Source organism: Vipera berus (assembly GCF_964194415.1).
Source record: "Vipera berus genome assembly, chromosome: 8".
Lineage (NCBI taxonomy): Eukaryota > Metazoa > Chordata > Lepidosauria > Squamata > Viperidae > Vipera > Vipera berus.
In genome coordinates, this window is record NC_138211.1 from 23499431 (window position 1) to 23523185 (window position 23755).

At 47.0% G+C, this 23755-nt stretch overlaps 1 protein-coding gene across 3 annotated transcripts in view; it reads right to left on the reverse strand.

Annotated features, from left to right (window-relative positions):
• Positions 1-18002: 18002 nt before the first annotated feature.
• The window catches only part of POLB (DNA polymerase beta), a 63145-nt gene continuing 57392 nt past the window's right edge, over positions 18003-23755 (reverse strand). For all 3 annotated transcript variants that reach the window (XM_081334068.1, XM_081334066.1, XM_081334067.1), the window contains 3 exons: positions 21201-21265; positions 20120-20259; positions 18003-19659 (listed from right to left, as the gene is read on the reverse strand). In XM_081334068.1, coding sequence (XP_081190194.1) covers positions 19565-19659; positions 20120-20259; positions 21201-21265 — 300 coding nt within the window. In that variant the 3' untranslated portion in view covers positions 18003-19564. The remainder of the gene's footprint in view (positions 19660-20119; positions 20260-21200; positions 21266-23755) is intronic.

Here is a 23755-nt window from a genome sequence, read left to right on the forward strand (position 1 = left end):
TACCTGCCCACCACAGACTAGGTGCTGAAATGTCTAGCCCACGGGGGAATAGCTAAAGATACCCTTTTACCCCTTCCTGGGGGAGCAGCAGCAAGAGCCATCCCTCACCCCAATGCACAGGGAAGATGGACCTCTTGGACACCCGCTCTTTGATCCAGCAGAGCCCTTTCCTGGGATCAGAACTGGCAGGTGACCTGTTCCCCATTCCTTAAACCCTCCTCTTACCAAGGAAGGGGATTGTCAGAACCCACTCCAGTCCACATCTTAGGAAAGATGTGTTACATTTGTTACTGGGTTTATGATTTTTATGGTTTATGATTCTTTTAATTGGAAAAGGTCCAATATATTTTGGTCCGAGTTTTTTACAGAGTTGTAGGGATTTTAGGTATTTTGTGGATAAATATACCATCTCTTCCACTCTCTTTTTTCTGGTTGTGCTTTGTATGCTTGTCTAGGTTTGTCTAAAGCTTTCCTAATGATTGGCTGGGTGTTTTGCAATTGTGCCATCCATTCTTTCAGTGATGGGATTACTGGTTCATTTGCGGTTAGTTCTGGCATGGGGTTGAAACTTTGACCGGTAGCTATTTGAAAAGGAGTGTACCCTGTGCTGAAGTGGACTGCATTATTGTATGCCACTTCTGCGAAAGGGAGTAGATTCATCCAATTTGTTTGCTAGAAATTAATAAAGCATCTTAAATATTGCTCAAGTACTGAGTTCAAATGTTCAGCCAATCCATCCATCTGAGGATGGTGACTTGGGTGGTTTCTAAAAGGGATAAAAATAAAAATTCTTCCCAAAATGCCAATGTAAATTGCACCCCCCTATCAGATATGATGCATTGTGGTGCCCCATGAAATCTGTAAATATGCTGCACAAAAAGTTTCACTAAGGCTTTTGCGGTGGGGACCTTTTGGCAAGGGATGAAGTGCACCTGTTTGGAAAACAAGTCCGTGACCGTCAGATTACAGTGTTCCCATTGCTTTCTGGTAATTCCACTATAAAATCCATGGCTATCTCTTCCCATGGGGCTGAGGGGTTTGCCACTTGTTGTAACAGTTGTAACTGATTGTAACAGTCCTGGCGACTTCCCTTGCAGCCTGCAAATTTGGCAGCTGGCCATGTAGCTTTTGGATGGCCACCAAAATTGCCTTTTAGTTAAGTGTAGGGTTTTTACAAACCCAAAATGTCCTACTGATTTTGTATCATGGCACAACTGCATGAAATTGATTCTCTGGGTGGCAGGTATGTATAACTTCTCACCCACAAAGGGTAGTCCATCTTTGATTGTGGACACATGTCTATTTTTCTGGAACCATTCATCAGTTTCCAAAGACTTCCGGAATTCTATCCATTTGGCTATCCACCCGTGGCTTAATTTTAGCTTGGGTCCTGGTGGTTATTGCTGCTGGCAGTTCTTGTTTGGGCATAAGTGGTTTAGAGTCAGTGGCCTGTGTGCTGTTATATTGGGGCATGCAAGATAATGCATCCGCCAAGAAATTCTCTTCCCCCCCCCCCGGTAAGTGTTTGAGAGTGAAATGGAATCGGTGAAAATGTTGGGGCCAGTGGGCTTGCTTAGGAGTGAGTTTCCTGGGTGTTTTTAGTGCTTCCAAATTTTTGTGGTCTGTCCAGACCTGGAAGGGGATTTTATTTCCTTCAAGGAAATGGCACCATGTAAGTAATGACCACCTCACAGTGTACGCCTCCTTTTCCCACACGTCCCGTTGTTCTGTCTCCGTGAGTTTCCTGGATATACATCCAGGAAACCCACGGAGACAGAACAACAGGACGTGTTGGAAAAGGAGGCGTACACTGTGAGGTGCACATGGTTGCAATGCCCCCTCGTTATTTTCCTGTAATAACACAGCTCCCACCATCGCTAGCATCTGCCTGTATTACAAAAGGTTTACCGGGATCTGGGTTTCTCAGTACAGGTTCAGCAGAAAAAAGCCTCACATTTCACATTTCGATAATTTTGCATATAGGTGGGTGGCCCGCAATTTTTTTAGAACTGCTCTGACTAGATTAATATGCTCCTCTTTGGTCTCAGTGAAGATAAGGATGTCATCTAGGTAAACCAGGACCTCTCTTAGCACTTCATTTATTTATTGCATAAAAACTGCAGGGGCCCCTTGCAGTCCAAATGGCAGGACTTTGAACTTGTAGCAACCCATTGGGCAATTGAACGCAGTCTTCCATTTGTCTCCTTCCTTGCTTCTCTCAGGTCTAGTTTGGTAAAAATTCTTCCTTTCGATAGGTGGGATAGCATATCCTTCATTAGGGTTAGGGCAGGGGTCAGCAACCTGAAACAGTGAAAGAGCCACTCGGAACCGGTTCCCTCACAAAAGGAAAAACTGGGAGCCGCAAAAAATGTGTGCACATGCGCGTACATGCGCACATGTGCAGAACAGGATTTGACTGAAGAGTGGAGCCAAGGCGAGATGGAAGGGGCCTGGCTGAGGGCTCTGTGAAGCCACAATATTATTCTCAGCAAGCTCTTCAACACCCCCCTCCTCCTCCTCTGAATCGTCCAACCCAACTGCCGAACCCACAGGCTGACCCTGAATCACAACACTATCCCGCACTGCAGTGCCCTTCCCCCAGGTCTGCCGATCCGGATGCGGTCAGGATGGAAATTGTTCATGAAAAGCGGTCACCAACGCAGGGGCATGAGCGGCAGTCGCGTCTTCCCAGGTGAACTCCTCTGGTCTGTAGCTTTTCCATTCAATCAGGTACTGGAAACAACCTTTCAGCCAACGGGAGTCCCTGATGCTGGCGACCTCGTACTTGGGGGTGCTGTCTCCATCACGAGGTCCTGCTGGGGGAGGTTCCGCTCGGCGGAGTGGACAGGCCGGTTGCTCGTGGACCAACAGAGACCAATGAAAAACTGGGTGCACGCGCAGGGAACGTGGCAGAGTTAAGCGATAGGCAACCAGATTGATGACAGCCTCGACTGGGAACAGTCCTAAATATCGGTGATCTAACTTTCTCACCGGCCTGGTGGACAACCAGACCCGATCTCCCACCGAAAGTGGAGGCGTATCCCGGCTTGACCGGTCCACAAACCTTTTGTAATCGGCCTTGGCCTTCTCTAACTGACGTCGCACCAATCGATGGATCGCCTGTAACTCTGCCATGAAGTCGTTTGCTGCCGGCTCCGGTGAGTCCATGGGAGAAAGGGGGAAAACCGGGGGTGATATCCCACATTGGCCAAGAACGGTGTCATCTGTGTGGAGGTGTGCTGCGAATTGTTAAATGCAAACTCAGCTATGGCCAGATAGTCCACCCAATTGTTTTGCTGCAGATTGACGTAGCAGCGCAGATATTGTTCCAGAATACCTATGACCTTCTCGGTTCCCCCGTCAGTTTAAGGATGATGCGCGGACGAGAGGCAAATCTTGATATCCAACGCATGCATCAACTCCTGCCAGAAGCGGGCTGTAAACTGGGCCCCCCTATCAGAGACGACTCTATCAGGGAGGCTGTGCAGCCGAAACACCTGCTAAATGAACATACGACCAGTGGCGCGGGCTGACGGTAAGCCACGACAGGGGATAAAGTGCGCCATCTTGGTCAGCATGTCCACCACCACATACACTGTCGTAAAACCAGAGGATGGGGGTAAATCCATCAAGAAGTCCATGGACACAGCCCCCCAGGGTCTTTTGGGTGTTGGCAAAGGCTGCAGTAATCCAGGTGGGGCCCCTGTCGCTGACTTGGCCTGCCTGCATGGGATGCAGGAGGTGACATAGGACTGGACATCGTGTCGGACTCGGGGCCACCAGAAGGTACGGGAGACCAGGTTCAGGGTCTTGAACAGGCCAAAATGCCCCGCCGCCAGGTTATTGTGACACTGGCTGAGGATGAGTCCCCTGAGTGGCCCTCCCGGAACGTAGAGCCGGTCACGATAATACAAGAGTCCATCCGTGACCGTCCAAGGAGAATCTGGCCCCACCTCCTCCTTCCGCTGAGCCACCCACACCTCCTGCTGCTGTGCCTCCCGGATCCGAGCCCGTATATCAACCGGCTCCCGCATCGCAGCAAAAGACTCGACGGGGATCACTGTCCTGGGCAGAAGCTTGTCTTCCACTTGGGAATATTCGGGCTTCCTGGACAGAGCATCCGCTCTTTGATTGTGCCCGCTAGGTATGTACCGAACTCGGAAGTCGAACCTCGCAAAGAAAAGAGACCACCGGATCTGGCGTTGGTTCAAATTCCGAGCGGTCTGCAGGCTTTCCAAATTCTTATGGTCCGTCCGGACCGCGATTTGATGCCGCGCTCCCTCTAGATGATGCCTCCAGGCCTCGAACGCCACTTTGATGGCCAGCAGCTCCTTCTCCCAGATTGTATAATTGCGCTCCGACGGGTTCAGTTTTCTTTTCTTTTTTTTATTTTATTGAAAAGTTTTAAAGTACATTTTATCTTTAACAATCCCCCCCTCCCCCACCCCTACCTATCCCTCCCTGCCCCTCCCCCCATTTCCCCCTCCCCCCCAACTTCCCAGAGCTAAGTACAAGGTATAAAAACAAAAAACAATCATAAACATCCATATACTACAAACAATAAATTCTTAAATCTATCACTCTCTAGCTCATATAAAATAACTACAAGCAATATTAATATTACATATAAAAAGAAAGAAAAAAGAAAAAAGAAAGGAAGACTTATTCAAATGCTAAATGAAACTTTTTAGTCCCATATTTGTTCTGGATATAATCAATCCATTTTTTCCACTCCATAATATAACGTTCTTGCGAATGATCTTTCAAATAAGCCGAGATCTTTGCCATTTCCGCCAGGTCAGAAACCTTTAGAGTCCATTCTTCTATAGTCGGCAGTTCCTCCTTCTTCCAATATTGACCTATTAAAAGTCTTGCTGCTGTAATTAAATTCAACATCAACTTAGTGTCCACAACAGTAGCATCTGTAATTATACCCAACAAAAACAATTGCGGACAAAACTTTATCCTTTGCTTGAAGATCTTCTGCATATTCCACCAAATTTTTATCCAAAAAGCCTTAACCTTTTTGCAGGTCCACCATATGTGAAAATACGTTGCATCTTCGCCACCACACCTCCAGCATTTTGGCTGATAGTTCGGATACATACTTGCAAGCTTTTTAGGATCCAAATGCCATCTATAAAACATTTTATAAAAGTTCTCTCTTAGGTTTTGAGCTTGTGTAAATTTTACGTTCCTCACCCAGATCTTTTCCCACGTGTCCATTGTAATAACTTCTTGGATATTCTGGGCCCATTTTATCATACAATCTTTAACAAGTTCTGTTTCTGAGTCAATTTCTATCAATGCAAGATATATCCGTTTGATATGTGCTGGACCCTGATTTCTAATTTGCTTTATCAAATTTTCGTCAGTCATTGCAAAACCAATTTTCTGATCTTCTTTCCACCTGGCCCGTAACTGAGTATATTGAAACCAAGTTTGAACAGTCTTCTCATCTCGCAAGTGGTTGTACGGCTTTAAACACCAGACACTTCTTTCCAAGCTTAAAATCTCCTTATACGTAGTCACATCATGTTTGAAACCAACATTTATGTTTTCTATTGCGTGTTTTGGAATTGCCCACAACGGCATCTTGTAATCTAACTTATGTCTATACTTCTTCCAAACTCTCAACAATGCCTGTCTTAGAATATGCACTTTAAACACATTATCAACCTTCTTATCATACAACAAATATGCATGCCAGCCAAATAACAAGTCATGGCCCTCAAGATTTAATAATCTCTCTTGTGTCAAATTAATCCAATCACTTATTCCTGATAACGCAGCAGCTTCATAATATAATTTAAGATTAGGCATTTTGAGACCACCTCTTTCACGAGTATCCTGCATAATCTTAAGTTTAACTCGTGGCCTTTTCCCTGCCCAAACAAATTTATTGATACCCCGTTGCCATTCTTCCAAATTAGAATCTTTTTTAAGAACCGGTATCATTTGAAATAAAAATAGAAATTTAGGCAGGACATTCATTTTCACTGCTGCAATTCTTCCCAACAAAGACAATTGCAATTTTTCCCAGCTCTCCATTTCTTTTTGAATTTTTCCCCATAATTTTTCATAGTTATTTTTATATAACTTTGTATTAGAGGGTGACAAAAACACCCCCAAATATTTGACCCTTTTAGCAATCTCAAATCCAGTTAATCCTTCTAAAAGGGCCTTTTGCGATACTGTCATATTTTTGGCCAGAATTTTAGTTTTTTGTGCATTAACTTTAAATCCAGAAACCTTCCCATATTGCATTATTATCTCCATCAGGTCCACAACAGAGTTTTCCGGCTGGGTCACCGTAACAACCAGATCATCTGCGAACGCTCTCAGTCTATAATCCTGATCTCTAATTTGTATACCCTTAATTCTTTCTGAATTCCGTATTTTTACCAATAATATCTCCAATGTTAACACAAATAATAAAGGTGATAATGGACACCCTTGCCTTGTGCCCTTCTCAATATTACATGCTTCAGTCAAACTATTGTTAACTATTATTCGGGCAGTTTGTTTTTGATATAATGCCCTAATTGGTTGCAAAAATTTATCCCCAAAATTCATTTTATCTAAAACTTTCATCAAGAATTGCCAATTCAATTGATCAAAAGCTTTTTCAGCATCTAGAAAAATTAGCGCCGCAGGGATCTGGTTGTTCCTTTCCAAAAACTCTATCACATCAACTATATGCCTCACATTATTTTTCATTTGCCTACCACTAATAAACCCAGTTTGATCCCCATGAATCACCTGTTGCAGAACCCTCATCAATCTGTTAGCTAACACCTTAGCAAATATCTTGTAATCTGTATTTAAAAGTGATATCGGTCTATAGTTTTTTACTTGAGTAGCATCTTGATCTTCCTTCAGAATCAAAGAGATAAAAGCAGTTCTCCAAGACGGAGGCACCTTTCCCCCTCTCTGAATTGTCTGGAACAGTTCCTTTAACGGCTTTATCAACTCCAATTGTAAATTTTTGTAGTAAGCCGCAGTCAAACCATCCGTGCCTGGCGCTTTACCCACCTTCAATTCCTTAATTGCTATAAGAATTTCTTCTTCTGTTATCAATTGATTAATCTCCTCCTTTTGTGCTTGCGTAAGAACCGGGATGCTAGCATTCTCCAAATATACATCAATGTCTTTTTCATTAATCTTCTCCTTAGCATATAATTTAGAATAAAAATCCACAAAAGCTTCCTTAATAAGATCCTGTTGAAGCACAACCTTTCCCCTATATTCAATTTTATCTATATTAGAAGCCCTTTGCTTTTTCCTTAGTCTATAAGCTGGCCATCTACCTGGCTTATTAGCATTGCAAAAAGTATTATGCCTAGCAAACCGTAAATTGGTTGCCACTTGATCCGCCATCAACTTATCAAATTGTCCTCTTAATAGATTAATAACCTCCTTAGTCTTCACATCCAATGGATTCTCGATTAGGGCCTTCTCTTTTTCCCTAATTTCATTCTCCAATTCTTTCCTTCTAACTTCCAAAGTACGTCTGCATTTATTATTCATATATATCAACACCCCTCTCATGTAGGCCTTGCTAGCATCCCAAACCATGTCCATAGAGGTATCCTTATTCATATTAATTTCAAAGAAATCCTTCATCTGCTGTTTACATTCTTCCACATTTCTCTGGTTTCTAAACAAATTCTCATTTACGCGCCACGAGCGCCTATCCCTATTGTCCTTATCGATCTCTAACCAAACTGGGCTATGGTCAGAAATAGTTCTTGCACAGATCTTTACCTTCTTAATCCTAGGAAAAAAGTCATTAGTCAACAAAATAAAATCAATCCTGGAAAAAGATTGATGTCTGTCAGAGAAAAAAGTATAATCCTTTTCGTGTAGATGTGTATCGCGCCAAATATCTCGCAGTTCCAAATCGTCCTTCATTTCAAAAAAAGATTTAGGCAATCTAGCATGGCTCGGAACCCGCTTAAAAGAACCAGCCTTATCCATCTGTACGTCTAAAACACCATTCCAGTCCCCCATAAAAATAAACGATTTATAATCCAATTGGGTAACCTTTGTGTGAAGTAAACTAAAAAAATCAGCTTGTTGTTGATTAGGAGCATACAATCCAATTAGAAGCGTTTTTTTACCTTCTAACAGCAAATCTATCATGACATATCTTCCTTGCTTATCTACTTCAATTAGTTCCGCTGTTAGAGTACTTTTAACGTAGACAACCACTCCATTTTTCTTGTTCATCGCAGAGGCAGCAAATTGCGTACCCAACCTTGAGTTCGATAAGTACTTTTGGTCCATAACCCTAATATGCGTTTCTTGCAAACAAATAACATCAGTCTTAAATTGTTTTAAATATTGAAAAACTTTCTTTCTCTTCTGTGGTGAGTTTAATCCATTGACATTCCAGGTTAGAAATTTAGTCGCCATGCTTGGCGTCCCGAAGCTTTTGGAGCACATCTTCAATGGCCCCTGTAGTTTCCTTGGGCCGCGCCCCTCCCACAGCTTCACTGTAAGTACGCTTTGAGAGTTCCATAAATTTCTGCTGGTCTTGCTCTTGTACTTGTCTTGCTCGTCTTAAAGCGGCACGCGTCAACCTCTGCTCTCCAGCAGCAGCCGATGAAGCTGTAATTTGATCCCCTCCAGCACCATTCTCCTCTGTCTGTCCACCTTCAGCCTCTTGAGGTTTTCCCTCTCCAAATCCCTTTGCAGCTTCCAGGAGCGATAAAGGGGTTGCTTTTAAAACATTGCTGTAGAATATCACGTGCCTGAGTCACGGTAACCAGACGATATCTTTTACCTTCATGCATCACCACCATTCCGACTGGAATCTCCCATCTAAACTTAATATCACATTTCTTAAGTTCCTGTGCAAGGAATGCAAAATCTTTCCTTCTCCTTAAAATCTTTGGAGGAATCTCTTTTAGAACCAGGACTTCTTGCTCAGCAACCACAACTTTAGTATCATAAGCAGCTTGAATAACTTCATCTCTAGTAGCTCTCTTTGTAAAATAGACCACCACATCTCTAGGTAGCTTCCTCTGCCTTGCAATCCATGAATTTACACGAAAGATTTTATCCATACTTCCCTCTATTTCAGATGCTGGCTGGCCCAATAGTGCTTCCAAAGCCTCAGAAATCAGCTGCTTTAAGTCTTCTTTAGGATTCTCTTTTAAGCCCCTGATTCTAATAGCATACTGCATCTGATGATACTGGACAAGGCTCAATTCTCCGTCCATTTTGTCCCTTAAATTTTCATTCTCCAGTACCTTTACTTCTAATATAGAGTTCTTTTGACTAAGATCCTCCACTTTTTCATCCAAATGTTGCACACATTCAGCCACGCTTTCAATTGTAGACAAAATGTCTACCCTCATTGCACTAAACTTCTCTTCCATCTGCTCCTCCATTACACTAAACTTCTCTTCCATCCTCTCCTCCAATTTCTCCAGTTTCTCCTCCAGCTTTGCCATCTTATCATCCATCATATCTGACATTACCTGGGATTGCTTTGCAAAGGCATCTTGTAAATCCTTAAGCGTCAATGCCAGAGGAGGTGCAGGAGGAAGCAAAGCTTGCAACGAAGTCTGTTGCACCGAGGAAGTTCCCGCACTCCGAAGAACTTTAGAGGAAGATTTAGCCGCCATCTTCCCCTTTCACTTGTTGCGTACTTTCACTTTAAAGCTGTAAAATCCATTGAGCTAGGGAGTAAAAGTAAAAGTCCACTTCACCTTGGCCTCCTGTACCGCTCTGCCTGCTCCTTATTACTCGAAAGTCTTTCCTTCTGGCAGGGGTGGTTGCTAACGCCTGGCTCTGCTCCAAAAATCGTGGAGCAGAGACGCTGCGCAGCTCAGAGTTAACCCAGGCTTCGGGGGGGCTCAATCCTTCAGCCGCCCAAACTTTCAGCTCAGGCAGCCCCGGAGAGCTCAACCCCTACCTGGGGCCTCACCCCCTCCTCTTCTCCCGAGGAGGGGGCTTCAAATCCACCTAAACAGCTGATCGGCACTGTTTTAGGTGGATAAACACAGCTGCGGAGCGGACAGCCCGGAGACGGCTGTCTTCGGCGCCGTGTCGCCACCGGAAGTCCCGACGGGTTCAGTTTTCGTGAATGGTACGCGCAAGGGAAGAGGGTACCGCTGGGCGTCGTTGCCTGGAGTAACACTGCCCTAATGGAAATGTCGGAGGCGTCCGCCTCCACGACAAGCGGCCGTTGCGGGTCAGGATGCTTCAAGATGGGCTCCTTCATGAAGGCTTCCTTCAAAGTCTGGAAAGCCCGTTGTTCTCGAGCGTTCCACTGGAACCCGAGTCTTCTTCTGCAGGAGCCGGGTGAGGGGGGGCTGTCAAGGCAGCAAACCCAGGGATGAAAGTTCGGTAATAGTTGGCGAACCCAAGAAGTTGCTGAACATCCTTCACGCGACGCGGGGGTTGCCAACTCTGCAAAGACTCAACCTGACTCGGCTCCATGGCGATGCCCTCAGGAGAAATGCGGTGACCCAGGAAATCGATAGTCACCCGGTAGAACTGGCACTTCTCCAACTTGGCAAACAGCCGATGTTCTCGGAGTCGCTGCAGGACCTGATGGAGATGTTGATGGTGCACTTCACGCGATGGGGAGTAGATCAGGATGTCGTCCAAGTAGATCACGACAAACTGATCCAACAAATCCCAGAAAATGTCGTTCATGAAATGCTGAAACACAGCAGGGGCATTGGTCAGGCCAAACGGCATCACCGTGTACTCAAAATGTCCATAACGAGTACCAAATGCCGTCTTCCACTCATCACCTGGCTGAACCTTGACGAGGTTGTAAGCTCCACGCAGGTCCAGTTTCGTGAAGATCTTAGCCTCCCGGAGTTGGTCCAAGAGTTCGGGGATGAGGGGCAGCGGGTAATGATTGCGCACCGTGATGGCATTGAGTTTCCTATAATCGCAGCAAAGCCGCAATTCGCCGGACTTCTTTTTGACGAAGAGCATGGGTGCAGACAATGGCGAGGATGAGGGCCGGATGAAACCGCGAGCCAAATTCTTCTCCAGAAAGTCCCGCAATGCAGCCAACTCAAGGTCCGACATGGAGTACAAACGCCCCATTGGGAGAGGCGCATCAGGGACTAAATCAATGAGGCAGTCATAGGACCTGTGCTGGGGTAATTGATCCGCCTCTGTCTCGCTGAACACATCAGCAAAGTCAGACAGTTCGGGAGGCAAGGAAACCCCTGGCCGGCACAGATATGGCGGGTGTGGTCCACGCACTGCAAGCTTGGGAGGTGACCAAGTTCTGTGACCAATAGATCTGTGGGTCATGCGCCCGGAGCCACGCCAGTCCCAAGACCACGGGGAAATGCAGATCTGAGGTGATATAGAACTGGATGGCCTCCACATGGGAACTGATGGCCATACATAATGCTTGCGTGGCGGCTGTAATTGGCCCAGACAGGAGCACTCGACCATCGATAGTCTCCACTAACATGGGCGGATCCACCGGGCACTGGGGAACAGCCCATTTGTCCATAAAATTTGTGGTGGCCCCAGAGTCAATTAAGGCATGGACTGGAATCCCCTTTGGCTTGCCAGGAAGGATCAGACGTGCCTCCAATATCAGATGCCATGGAGGTCCACAGGCAGCATCGGAAAGACGTCGCTCAGTGTTGTTGTGGGACGCCCGATCTATCACACTGTCTAGATCGGGCTTGGGGCGTTTCCCGACAGAAAAGTAGGGGACTTTCTCAGGGCAGACTCGGTCACTGATGCCCGCTGTCGCTTCTTTGGGCAAAAAGCAGCCAAATGCCCAGGGTCCCCGCAGTAAAAACACAACCCCCCCGATCGTCGTCTGTTCATTTCAGTCACTGATAGACGAGACCTGGTGGCACCCAGCTCCATTGGCTCCTCCCTTTGAACTGGGGTCTCACGCACAACAGGGGCTGCAGGGGTCTGTGGGGTGGCACGGTGACTCCTTCGCTGCTGCAACCGAGCATCGATCCGCAGGCAGAGATGGATCAGCCCATTGAGGTCTGAGGGAATATCCACACGGGCCAGCTCATCCAACATCTCCTCCGACAATCCATCCTGGAAGGCATCCACAAGCGCAGCCTCATTCCAGGCGGAATCCTGGCTAAGCAGCCGAAAATCGCTGATATAGCGCTGTTGACCCTGCCTCAGAGCTTTCAGGTGTTGAGTAGCAGTCTGCGTCTTTATAGGGTCCTCATACATCAGACGCATATGATCACAAAACCCCACAAAGTTGTCCAACAATGGACTAGGTTGAGCCAGCAGAGGCGTGCCCCAACGAGCTGCATCTCCCGAAAGAAGGCTTAACACAAACCCCACCTTATCCCGGTCAGTGGGGAAATCAGCTGCTCTCACGCTGATAATTTTGTCCCAGGAAAGCAGGAAACAGTTCTGGATTGCCAGTAAATTTATCTGGCATCGCAACTTGGCATTTTCTCCTGGGTGGGGGTGATGGTGGGGGTGCAGCATGGACCTGAGCTTGCAATTGAGCCACCTGAGCTGCCAACAAAGTGAGTTGCTGGGCGAGCTGGGCATTCTCAGCACGTAGCTGCTCCATAATAATAGTAAGGGGTGGGAGGCTGAAGGCAAACTGTTCTATACCAGCCTGCTACCGGCCCTGCAGAAAAGGCAGGGACAACCCCTTTTACAAGAAGGCAAGAGGCTGGAACTAAGCCTGCCAAATTTATTAACATAAAAACATAAACAGAGCAAAGAGAGCAAAGAGAGCAAAGACGAACCATGAAATAGGAGCTATTCAAACGGTTGCCTTCAGCAAACCAGCCCTCCCACACATTCCCCTTTTAAACAGATCAGGGCAAGGCTTCTCTCTGCCTCCTTCCGAGGTGCCTCATTGCCTTCCTCTGTTTACTCCTGATTGACTGCCTCCTGCATCGAGCATCCTTGAACAGGGCCAGCTGTGGGTCATCTTCATCCACACTGTCAGGCTCACACAGCTGGGTCTGCGTCGTGACCAGATGGGAGGGGCCTGGCTGAGGGCTCTGTGGAGCCTCAATATTATTCTCAGCAAGCTCTTCAACACCCCCCTCCTCCTCCTCTGAATCGTCCGACCCAACTGCCGAACCCACAGGCTGACCCTGAATCACAACATTAAGGCCTTATAATCCACACACAAATGAAGAGTGTCGTCCTTCTCCCTGAACAGGACCGGGGTGGCCACTTTGGGTTTGGCAGGCTCAATAAATCCCCTTTCTAGGTTTTTTTAAATGAATCTTTATTATTATTATTATTATTATTATTATTTAAATTTATATACTGCCCTATATACTCTCTTCGGCTTCCACTACAGCCGAACCCGGGCAGCCTCCTCCACCCCCAGCAGTGGCATCCGGGGATTCTCTGGTTTCATCAGAACCAAGCAGCAAGTAGAAAAGTTAGCAGTAGCAGCACTACTGGGAGCGGTTTCAATCGGCCCCTTCATTGCCAAGCGTCCCCATGGAAATCAATGGATGCGCCACGGCTGGCCGTTCGAGTCGGTGAGTGAATGAGCAAGAGAAGCATTTTTGAGCAAAGTGTGAGTGAATAGAGGGAGAGGAAAGCTTTTTTGAGCAAAGTGTGAGTGAAAGAGAGCGAGAGAGAAGCTTTTGCAAACAAAACGTGAGTGAATGAGAGCGAGAGAAGCTTTTCCAAGCAAAGGCGAGTGAAAGAGCAGAGGGGGCAGGGTGGGTGCATGTCTCGCCTTAGGCTCCACTGTTCAGTCAACCTTCTGTTCTGCGTGCGCACGCATGGCACACATTTTTTGTGGCTCCCAGTTTTTCCTTTTCTGAGGGAACCAGTTCACTGTTTCAGGTTGGCGACCCCTGCCCTAGCCACCTTACCAGTTCACCTGTCCCTGGGGACCCATGAGGAAGACGTAACGTTTGTAGTGACCCCCCAGGCATGGAGTGCCCATTTTACGACTGGAATGGCTGAAGAAATGGAAACCCTGGGTAAATTGGAGGACAGCAGAATTCAACTTCCCGGAGGGGGAGCATAGGAGCTTAAAACCCCAAAGCAGCCCCCCAACCCAAAGAGAGGAGACAGCATCAGTGGGGGAAGAGAAGGGGTTACCAGAAATACCGGAGAAATACAGAAATCTTGCTGAAGTTTTCAGTGAGGAACAGGCAGATGAGCTTCCCCCTCAACGACACACAGACTGTGCTATAGAATTCAAACCTGGGGCAAAACTCCCGAAGCCCTGGCTGTACTCCATGAGCCCCAAAGAGACGGCGGAGATATCTAAGGGAACACCTGCTGCCGGCATCAACTTCCCATCGTCCAGGGAGGGCCTTCTCAGGGTACTGCCGGTTAAGGAATACCTGCGGGTTATTCCCAGGGGAAGGGCGTTCTCTGTGGGCGCGCCGCCCTATGGAACCAACTTCCCATGGAACTCAGGACTGCCCCCGACCTTCGCTCATTTCGCCGGGACTTGAAAACTTGGCTCTTTGAGCTGTTTGGCCCAGACTGAGGGGTTTTAATTTAATTTAATTTAATTTAATTGGGTTTTAGTTTTAATTTCAGGGACTGGAATTTAATTAATAGTTTTAATTGATTTTAATTTTTGTATGCTGTTTTCTAATTTTCCCTGTAAACCGTCCTGAGTCCTATGGGAACAGAAACAAATTCCTGTGCCAGCCCCCAAGGCAGCAGCGAGCCCCAAGGGTCGGGCAATCGCTTCGGTGGTGGCGGCTGCTTTTGAAGTGGCTTAGTGCGCTCGCTGAGAGACGCTGGAGGTGCTCCAGGCCCGGCATGGGAGCCGCCGCGCTCCCTGTCTTTGGCAGCTGTAGCAGCAGGAGCAGCACCGCTTGCCTGCTGGGCAGAAGCAACAGGAAGGTGGCTACTGTTGTGGCAGTCTAGTGCCCTTGCCGAGAGATGCTGGAGGTGCTCCAGGCACTGCGTCTTTGGTGGCTGTGGTGACAGGAGCAGCACCACCTGCCTGCCGGGCAGAAGCAACAGGAAGGCGGCGGCGGCTGTTAGGGCAGCCTAGTGCCCGGTAGACAGTACTTGGTGAGCAGGCGTGGCAGCTCCCGCCCCTCCAAGCTGCCTAGACACACCGGTGCTCCTGCTGCCACAGCTGCCAAAGATGGGGAGCATAGCAGCTACCACGCCGGGCCTGGAGCACCTCCAGCATCTCTCAGCAAGAGCGCTAGGCTGCCGCAACAGCCGCCACCTTCCTGTTGCTTTCACCTGGCAGGCAGTGGATGCTGCTCCTGCCGCCACAGCTGCCAAAGACGGGGAGTGCGGCAGTTACCACGCCGGGCCTGGAGCACCTCCAGCGTCTCTTGGCAAGGGCCAAGAGGTTGCCACAACAGCAGCCGCCTTCCTGTTGCTTCTGCCCAGCAGGCAGGCAGTGGTGCTCCTGCCGCCAAAGATGGCAAGCCCAGCAGCTACGCCAGGCCTGGAGCACCTCCAGTGTCTCTCAGCAAGCACACACCACTCCAACAGCAGCCGCTGCCGGCGGAGCGATTGCCCGACCCTTGGGGCTCCTTGCTGCCATGGGGGCCGGCACAGGAATTTGTTTCTGCGGGGGAGGCGGAGGCTGACAGAGATGCAGTGGACCTCCAGCATCTCTCTCACTGCCGCCTCCACTGCTACTCTCTTCGGCTTCCACTACAGCCGAACCCGGGCAGCCTCCTCTACCCCGAGCAGTGGCATCTGGGGACTATCCAGTTTCATCGGAACCAAGCAGCAAGTGGAAAAGTTAGCAGTAGCAGCACTACTGGGAGCGGTTTCAATCACCCCCTTCATTGCCAAGCGTCCCCATGGAAGTCAATGGAGGTGCTGTGGCTGGCCTTTTGAGTTGATGAGTGAATGAGAGCAAGAGAAGCATTTTCGAGCAAAGTATGAGTGAATGAGTGTGAGAAAAAGGCTTTTTACAGCAAAATGTGAGAAAATGAGAGCAAGAGAAGCTTTTGTGAGGAATGTGTGAGTGAATGAGAGAGCGAGATAAAAGCTTTCCTTTTATCCCTTTCTTCCAACACCACCTTCCCCCCCCCCCCCCCCGGCTGTTTCTCCCGAGTCACCAACCTTCACAGTTCCCTGCCGCTAGCAAGAACCATCTTTTTGAGTTTTTTTACTCTTCTTTTTCCAGGCTAAGGGAGTGCCAGCCCTAATGATGTAGGAAAAGCAAAGCAGGGGCCCTGCTGGCTCTCCAGAATAGAGGGAGCACTTCCTAATAAATGCGGCTGATCAGTCTTAGTTTCTTCTGCAAGGAATGGTTGGGGGAGGGTTGCGTTTGCTTCACCCTTTCCTCCCCCAAAAGGTTCCCTGCTTGGAAGGAGGAACGTGAAAGGGGTGGCTTTTGGTTTCTTTTCTTCTAAAGGACACAGTGGTGCCCAATGGGTATTAGGGAAGGTACAGATTGGGAAAGGGGATTGCGTCTTTCCTCATCCAGCAAAACTGGTAAGAGAAAGCTTGTGGGCTGACCAACCAAGCTGCTAAATCCCCTCTAACGGAACCTTCTTGCTGGGAAGAAATCTTGGCAATGAACGGACTTGGAGGTACCGCACGTGCGCGTGCACACACACACACACACTCCCCCTCCCCGGCACGCCCCATCTGACCGACCCACTCACCTTTCCAGGAGTCCTCCCGTCTCTTCCTCCGCTGCCGCCACGTGCAGTCCGAGGAAGAAAAGAGGTTTGTGGGCAGTACCACAAACCAAAGAACTTCAACCAATTAATTCAAACTTCATTAAGTTTTTTTTTTCCGTGAGAAGTTTGAATTGATTGGTTGAACTTTTTTAGTCCCACTTCTTTTTTTTGGACTGCACATGGTGGAGGACTGGAAGCCGCAGGAGATGGCTGAAAGAGCTGCATGTGGCTCCAGAGCAGTGGGTTGCCGACCTGTGTGGTCGGTGGTTTCACTGGCTCGCGTGTTTGCTCGGGTGGCGGGTGGGCCCATGGGTTTCCCTGGTGGTGCCTTTTCAGTAGGTCTATCTCCACCTCCTCTGCCAGGACATACCAGTCTTCGAGGTGGTGTGGGTCTCCTCGAGGAAGGCAAGCATCATACAGCTAGTAGTTTAGCCTGTCTTTGAAATGCCTAAGGATGTCTTCCGGCCAGCTCAGCTTATTGGAAATAGCTCGGAATTCTTGGGTATATTCAGCCACTGGCTGTCTGCCCTGCCTCACTGTTTTGATTCTCTCCCGGGCCTTATGATCAGCCAAAGAGCCCTCAAACTGCCTCCTCAAAGATGACATAAGCCGGTTGAAGTCATGCAGGTTCACCACCCAGTCTGCAGCCAGTCCATCCAGGGCGGATTGCATGATGCGGATGCGGGCTTTGTCCCGTCTGTATTATTCCATATAGCTAAGGACTTGGGTTAGGAAAAACCCCAAGTGTGGTGGCTCCCCACTGAATTTCGCTTCCAGTGTCTGTGCCGTGAGCGGTATTGCCCCCCATCCTGATCCCCATCTGTGGTTCGGCGGGGGGTGGGTACTGCTGAGGTGGCAGCTCCTGGTCCAGCGGATGGCCCTGATGTTGCAGGTTCCAGATCCCCCCCCCCACTGTCTCTCCAGTTGCGGCCCCAGGCGCTGCTGTGGCTGCGGTATTCAGGTTTCTCCTCTCTTAGCGAGCTAAGGCTTTTCTTCATCAGGTCAATAGCTTTCTCTAGGATCCATTCTGTCCACTGATGTGCAGGGAGCTCTCCATCTCTTGCCTCCATTTGGGTTGGTGGCCGCACCGCCTCAGGGTCACTTTCCTTGATGCCTTTTCCCACTCGCTTTTTCTTCCAGCGCCCATTGACCACCACGGTTTGCGGTTGTGCATCTCCATCACCTCTTCCATGGAGGAATATGATGCTTCAGCTTCTGATTGTTGGTGGGGTTTCAGTTGGGGGGAAAGTTCCCTTTCCATGGGGCTTTCCTCCTTCCTTGCCTCGTCGTTAGACATTGTATTTTTTGCAAAGTCCCCTGGTAAGATTCTTCCTTCCAGGTTGACTCTTAATGCAGATCCTGTCTAATGTCAGAACCCACTCCAATCCACACCTTAGGAAAGAAAAATTCTTAGTCAAGTTTGTCCAAGCTGGAACTTTTACTAAAACATAGTCTCAGGTGTCAAACCCCTCCTGGGAAAAAAGAGAACCACGAGTACATTTGCAACATTATTATATTCCATCTGGAGATACAAACCAGAATTCCCACCACCACCACCTTTCTTTGTTCTTCATAGTTCAGAGGGAGAGGGTTTCTTCCATCGGTCTTTTGTGATGGCTACCAGGCAGGCTGAATAAACAAACATTACATCTAAGGGATAGAGATGGGACAATTAACATCCCTCCTTGGGAATGGCAGAATCCAGTAAGGGGGGTGGGATTTGGGTTTGCACAGAGAGGGAGTTAGAAATGAAATAAAAATTCTGACATCTACAGCTTCTGTCTCTTGGGGACAGATTCCCGAGTCTCCCTGGCTGCTAAGGCAGAATTGGGAATGAAGGTGAGCTGTGCTCTGCTGCTCACAGACTGGAGAGGAATACTGAACACTGCAGACGATAGATGCTCAAAAAGCAGAACAGTTAATTCTAGAGTACTTGTGAAATAATGTCCAGTTAAAATATTTGCTTTGTCTGTGCCTAAACAAACCTCCAAAATAGCACTGGAGCATTTTTAACCTGTAGGTTTCTAAAAGTATCTGCTTATCATTTCTTTGAACCACCACCTGTTCCCCTTACAACTTGACTTGACTAAGCCCCCCACCTGATTCAGTTCTGTGGCTGCATGCTGTTGCTATGTGTAATATGAAACTTTTCACTTGGGTTCAGACACATCTCAAATGTAACTTCAAAGATGTACCGAGCTCTCCATTCTCGTCACCTCAGAGTGGCATGAAGTACACACACCTGAGGTGAGAATGCTTGGGTCGGAGCGCCTGTGGGTAGGCGGCTTGGTACCTTTCAACTGAAGTGGAAATCTAGAAGATTTTACAGGTTGTTGATGCTTTCTAGGGAAGTCTTCTGCAAAATACTGAAAACACAATTTTCTTGAAACAACAGCTCTTCCGAGAGAAAAATCAAATCCACATTTTTCAATGGTTATTCCTTCGTTAAAACTATTTTTGATCTTCTGCAATTGGAACATAGGAATAAGCACTAGAAATACCTGCTTAAAATAAAATAAAAAGGTTTTGTAATGTCCTCGACATAGTTCCTGCAGTCTCAACTCACTGGCTCTCCTTGGTGAAGGAAAGTTTGAGCATGAATAAAATTCTTGTCCAGGAGGGTTCTTGTGGGCAGAATCACCCCAACTCCCCGATACAAGGACAGCTTTTGAGGAATCAGCCAACTCTCTCAACAGGATTTTACCTCATTTGCTACTAATTATTTCAGGAAATTAGAAACATCATAACTTTAAAGGAAGATAAGAAGGTTGATTTTTTTTAAAATCAAGCCAAAATAATGTTTCATGTTTATTGGTTATGGCGAATGCTTGACTTGCACACTTGAAGCAGGTTTTAAAAACCCCTGTTGCTTCGCCCTCCTCCCCCCACCACAGATTTTCCACAACAGGACCCAGCAGTCAAGTCTAATCCCAGGACAGCTTCCAGCTCTGCTTCGGAAAGCGCCTTCCAGGGCCTGGTGGCTATTCACTCCGCTCTTTCGGCTCCCGGTACTGCCACTGGAGGTAGTCAAAGATGTCCTTCTCGCTGTCCACAGGGAGTGGCTCCCCCGCAACTCCTGCCAATTCAGAGCCAGAGAGTTCCACCTGGTTACCACCCCAGCGAGAGATCTCCAATTCCCCAGCCAGAAGGCCTGATAAGTGAAGAGGAGGCCTCCGATGCACAGGCAGTGTTGCTTTGTGGAAACAATTTCCACTTGGCCAGGTCTGACAGTGCCAGCTTCTGCTTCCTTCTAGAGGAGAGACCCTTCAGACCTTTTACCAACCATTATAGGGAGAAGGACAGAAACCAGCAAAAGAGAAGGACTGGATGGCTATTAAGCAGGGTTAACGAACACCCATCAACCAAAGCATTCCTTCTTGTTGACACAAGAAAGCTTTTTCCTCATCCTAAACTGATGAGGACTAGACAAAACAACATGGCTTTGCTTGTACAAAATTTGGGATTTGTGGCATTACACTCAGGCAAAAAAGCTCTTTGTGAGCCAGCTCTCCGAGAGGACAAGGAAGAATACTTACCAGTGATGCCGAGAGGCCGGATCGTGTACTCATTGAGGGTGAAGCCCATCTCCAAGGCGTGGGCTCGCATGTTCTTATTGAAGAGGTCACTTCCAGTGAAGTACAGGACTCCACAGTAATACTGATCCTTGGGAATCAACCTGTGAGACCATCAAGAGAGGCACTGGCATTGCTGGCCTGGCAGTGCAGGTAGTCCTCAAATTATAACATTGGTAGTTGCAATGCTTACAATGCGAGGATGCAAGGGAAGCCCAGTGAGGCTTGGGGAGTGTGTGGGAGGATGGAGCAGGGAGGGTGTGTAAGGGTGCAAGATGTGTATGTGAAGATACACGGGAGGTGTGGCAAGCTTGGTGAAAATGCATGAGAGTCTGAAGGTGTGAAGGAGGCACCCACAAACCTTGGGAAGTGCATGCTGATGCCCAAGTGGCAGAGGAGGCGAGGCTGGACTTAGGGAGGATGCAAGCGCTGAAGGGCTGGGCGTAGGAGTGTGGCTGGGGGAGACTTGCCCTAGAGACTTGTGACCTTTCCTGCCAATTTCCCCATTGACTTTTTGGGAAGCCAGCAGCAAAAATCTCAAATGGTGATCACATGACCGGGGGGAGAGGCAGAGTTCTGGGGGGGTTACAGTTGTAACCACTACTCATTCAAGCACTGTTGTAATTTCGAATGGTGGCTGAATTAATGTCTTAAGCTGAGGACTTATGGAAGGAAACCTTCTAAGCTCCAAGGAAGATTTCTCCCTACTTTCCATAGAGATCCTGTATCACTGCCTGATAGGTCCCTGTTTGTCAAGGACATTCAGAATCTAAGCCCCACATGGCAGCAGCTGCTGGGAAGCAAACACAGAAAGCCACAAGGTACAGTTGTGGTTGATCCAGGTTGCTTAATTCTTTCAACTACCCTGCTAATCTTGCCTACTAGTTGCACAGTGGTTCAACTTGTTCTATGGGATACATGGAGTTAGACATCTATGACTTTTCCTTTTGTTTTTTCATTGTTCCTAGTAAGTTGGCTAAGCATGGACTCTACAACTTCCCTTTAAATACTGCTGGATTTTTAATCTCATCTTGTTCTGATTTACCTGATATCAATTCTCCTGTATGGATAGACGGTGTCATCATCTCTACTCGGGAGTTGACATACACCCTAGAACCAGAAGAACAAGAAACAATGATTGCAGATCTACTTCTTTCCAATATGGCAACTGATTAATAAGAAATATAGAAATATAGAAAAGCAAAAAACCTGTCAAATTTTATAATTCTTTTAGAGCGTTCTTCTATAAGTCAATCAATTGGATAATGACTTAATTAACCACTCTGTAAGAGAACACCAATCCATTATAGACAAGTTCAAATCATGAGGACCAGATGGATAATGATGATGATAATAATAATAGTCCTTCTCTTCATTAAACTAGACATACCAAATTCCAGCAACTGTTCCTTATATGTTTTGGCCTCCAGTCCCCTGATCATCTTTGTTGCTCTTCTCTGTACTCTTTTCTAGAGTCTCAGCATTTTTTTTACATTGTGGTGACCAAAACTGGATGCAGTATTCCAAGTGTGATCTTACCAAGGCACTGTAAAGTGGTATTAATAATTCACATGATCTTGATTCTATCCCTCTGTTAATGCAGCCTAGCACTGTGTTGGCTTTTTTGGCAGCTGCAGCACACTGCTGGCTCATATTAAGTGATCCCTCTCACAGTTACTGCTGAGCAATGTATCATCTACTATACCTGTGCATTTGGTTTTTCTTGCCTAAATGTGGAAGCTTACTTTTTTCACCATTGAATTTCATTTTGTTAGATAGCACCCAATGTTCAAGTCTGTCCAAATCCTCCTGTATCTTAAGCCTATCTTCTGGAGTGTTGGCTATTCCTGCCAGCTTGGTGTTGTTTGCAAATTTGATGAATTCCCCATGTATCCCCTCATCCAAATCATTGATGAAGATGTTGAAGAGCCCTGGGGCACACACTTTCCTCCACATAGATGCAGTTCCACACACTGAGTACGGCCGGTCAGCCAGCTCCAAATCCATCTGGTGGTGATGCTGTCTAACCCACATTTTTCTACCTTATCAAATAGTAGGTTGTGATCTACTTTATCAAATGCTTTACTGAAGTCCAAGTAAATTATATTCACAGCATTCCTCTGGTCCACTAATTTTGTAACATGGTCAAAGAATGCAGTAAGATTTGTCTGGCACGATCTGTTTTTAACAAACCCATGTTGGCTTTTGGTTATGCTTTTTTTCTAAAAAAAAAGGTGCCGGAACTCTCATCTTGGCGGATGCAGGAGGCAGGGGGGGGGCGCTGCTGTGGTCACAGGTGTAAGGGGTGTTAGGAGGCAGGGGGGGCGCTGCTGTGGTCACAGGTGTAAGGGGTGTTGGTGGCAGGTTGCCCCCCCTGGGGCGGGAGCCAGCGCAGCTGGTGCTGTGGGAGCAGCAGGGCCTGCTCTATATGGTGGTGCTGTGCGGGGCGGGTGGCGGAGGCGGGGCGGGCCAGGCGATACAGGGTGGCCACTTAGGCACACAGGGTGAGGCGACAGTGGCACAGGTCCAGCACCACGTAGGCCACCAGCCTGGCTGACACGGGTGAGCACAAGGAAGGAGTGCACATGGACTCCGTAGAACCCACCTCCTACTCCTTGTCCTCTCTTACTTACCTAGTTGAGATGGTGTAGTTGGGCAGCAGGGAGAAAGTTCCTTCCAACTCACCTTCGCTGCAGACAACTTGCCGGTGCAACGTTTGCCGGCCAGGTCTTTTGGCACGCTCAGCAGCAATTCCTATTGACTTTCGAAAGCCAACAGGCTTTTGAAAGCCAATAGAGGGAGTAGCATAGCTTGTGCAAAAGCTCTTTTTTTTGTACAAAAAAGGGTGCCGGAACGCCATTCTGAGCGTTCTATGAGAAAAAAAGCCCTGCTTTTATGTTTTAATCTTATGATTTTAAAAATATTGTAAGTTGCCCCAAACCTCGCCATGTGGATTACATAAAAATATTATATAATCGGTAAATAAAGGTAGAACATATGTTAAATATACATCAAATGATAATATGCTTCCCTACAAAGTCAGTTCTTGCTCAATGACAGACCAAGGAGTTAACTCGGAAAGGCAAGAGGAAAATCTAGAAGAGGTCTGTGCAACTTGTAGAAGGGAAAGGGAAAGTGCTCTGTCCAAGGGTGCTTGGTAGGCTGTATGTACAGGCCTGGTCTAGAATTTATTTTGGAGCATTCAACTATCTAGAGCAGGCATGTCAAACTCATTTTGTTTGAGACAACTTCTTATAAAAGAATTGCCATTAATTTGTTTTAATAAAATAATTTAAATCAATTTTTCACTTGATTTCAAATTAAATGAATTATATTGGTTGACAATGAGATTTTTTTAGTACATTTGCCATATGCAATAAACTGTTTTTAGGTATATGTGTGCACTAATTATTTCAACACCAATACATTTTAATAACATATTCTATTTGTAAATGAATGCAAATGCAAATTATACAATTTTTTGTGCAAAAATAAAACAAAATAACAGATTTAAGAGCTGTTATCATTAGTTATCCTTAGATAAAAAATAATTCCATCATCCAAAACTTTGTTATACTGTATTTAACAAACAGATGCTTT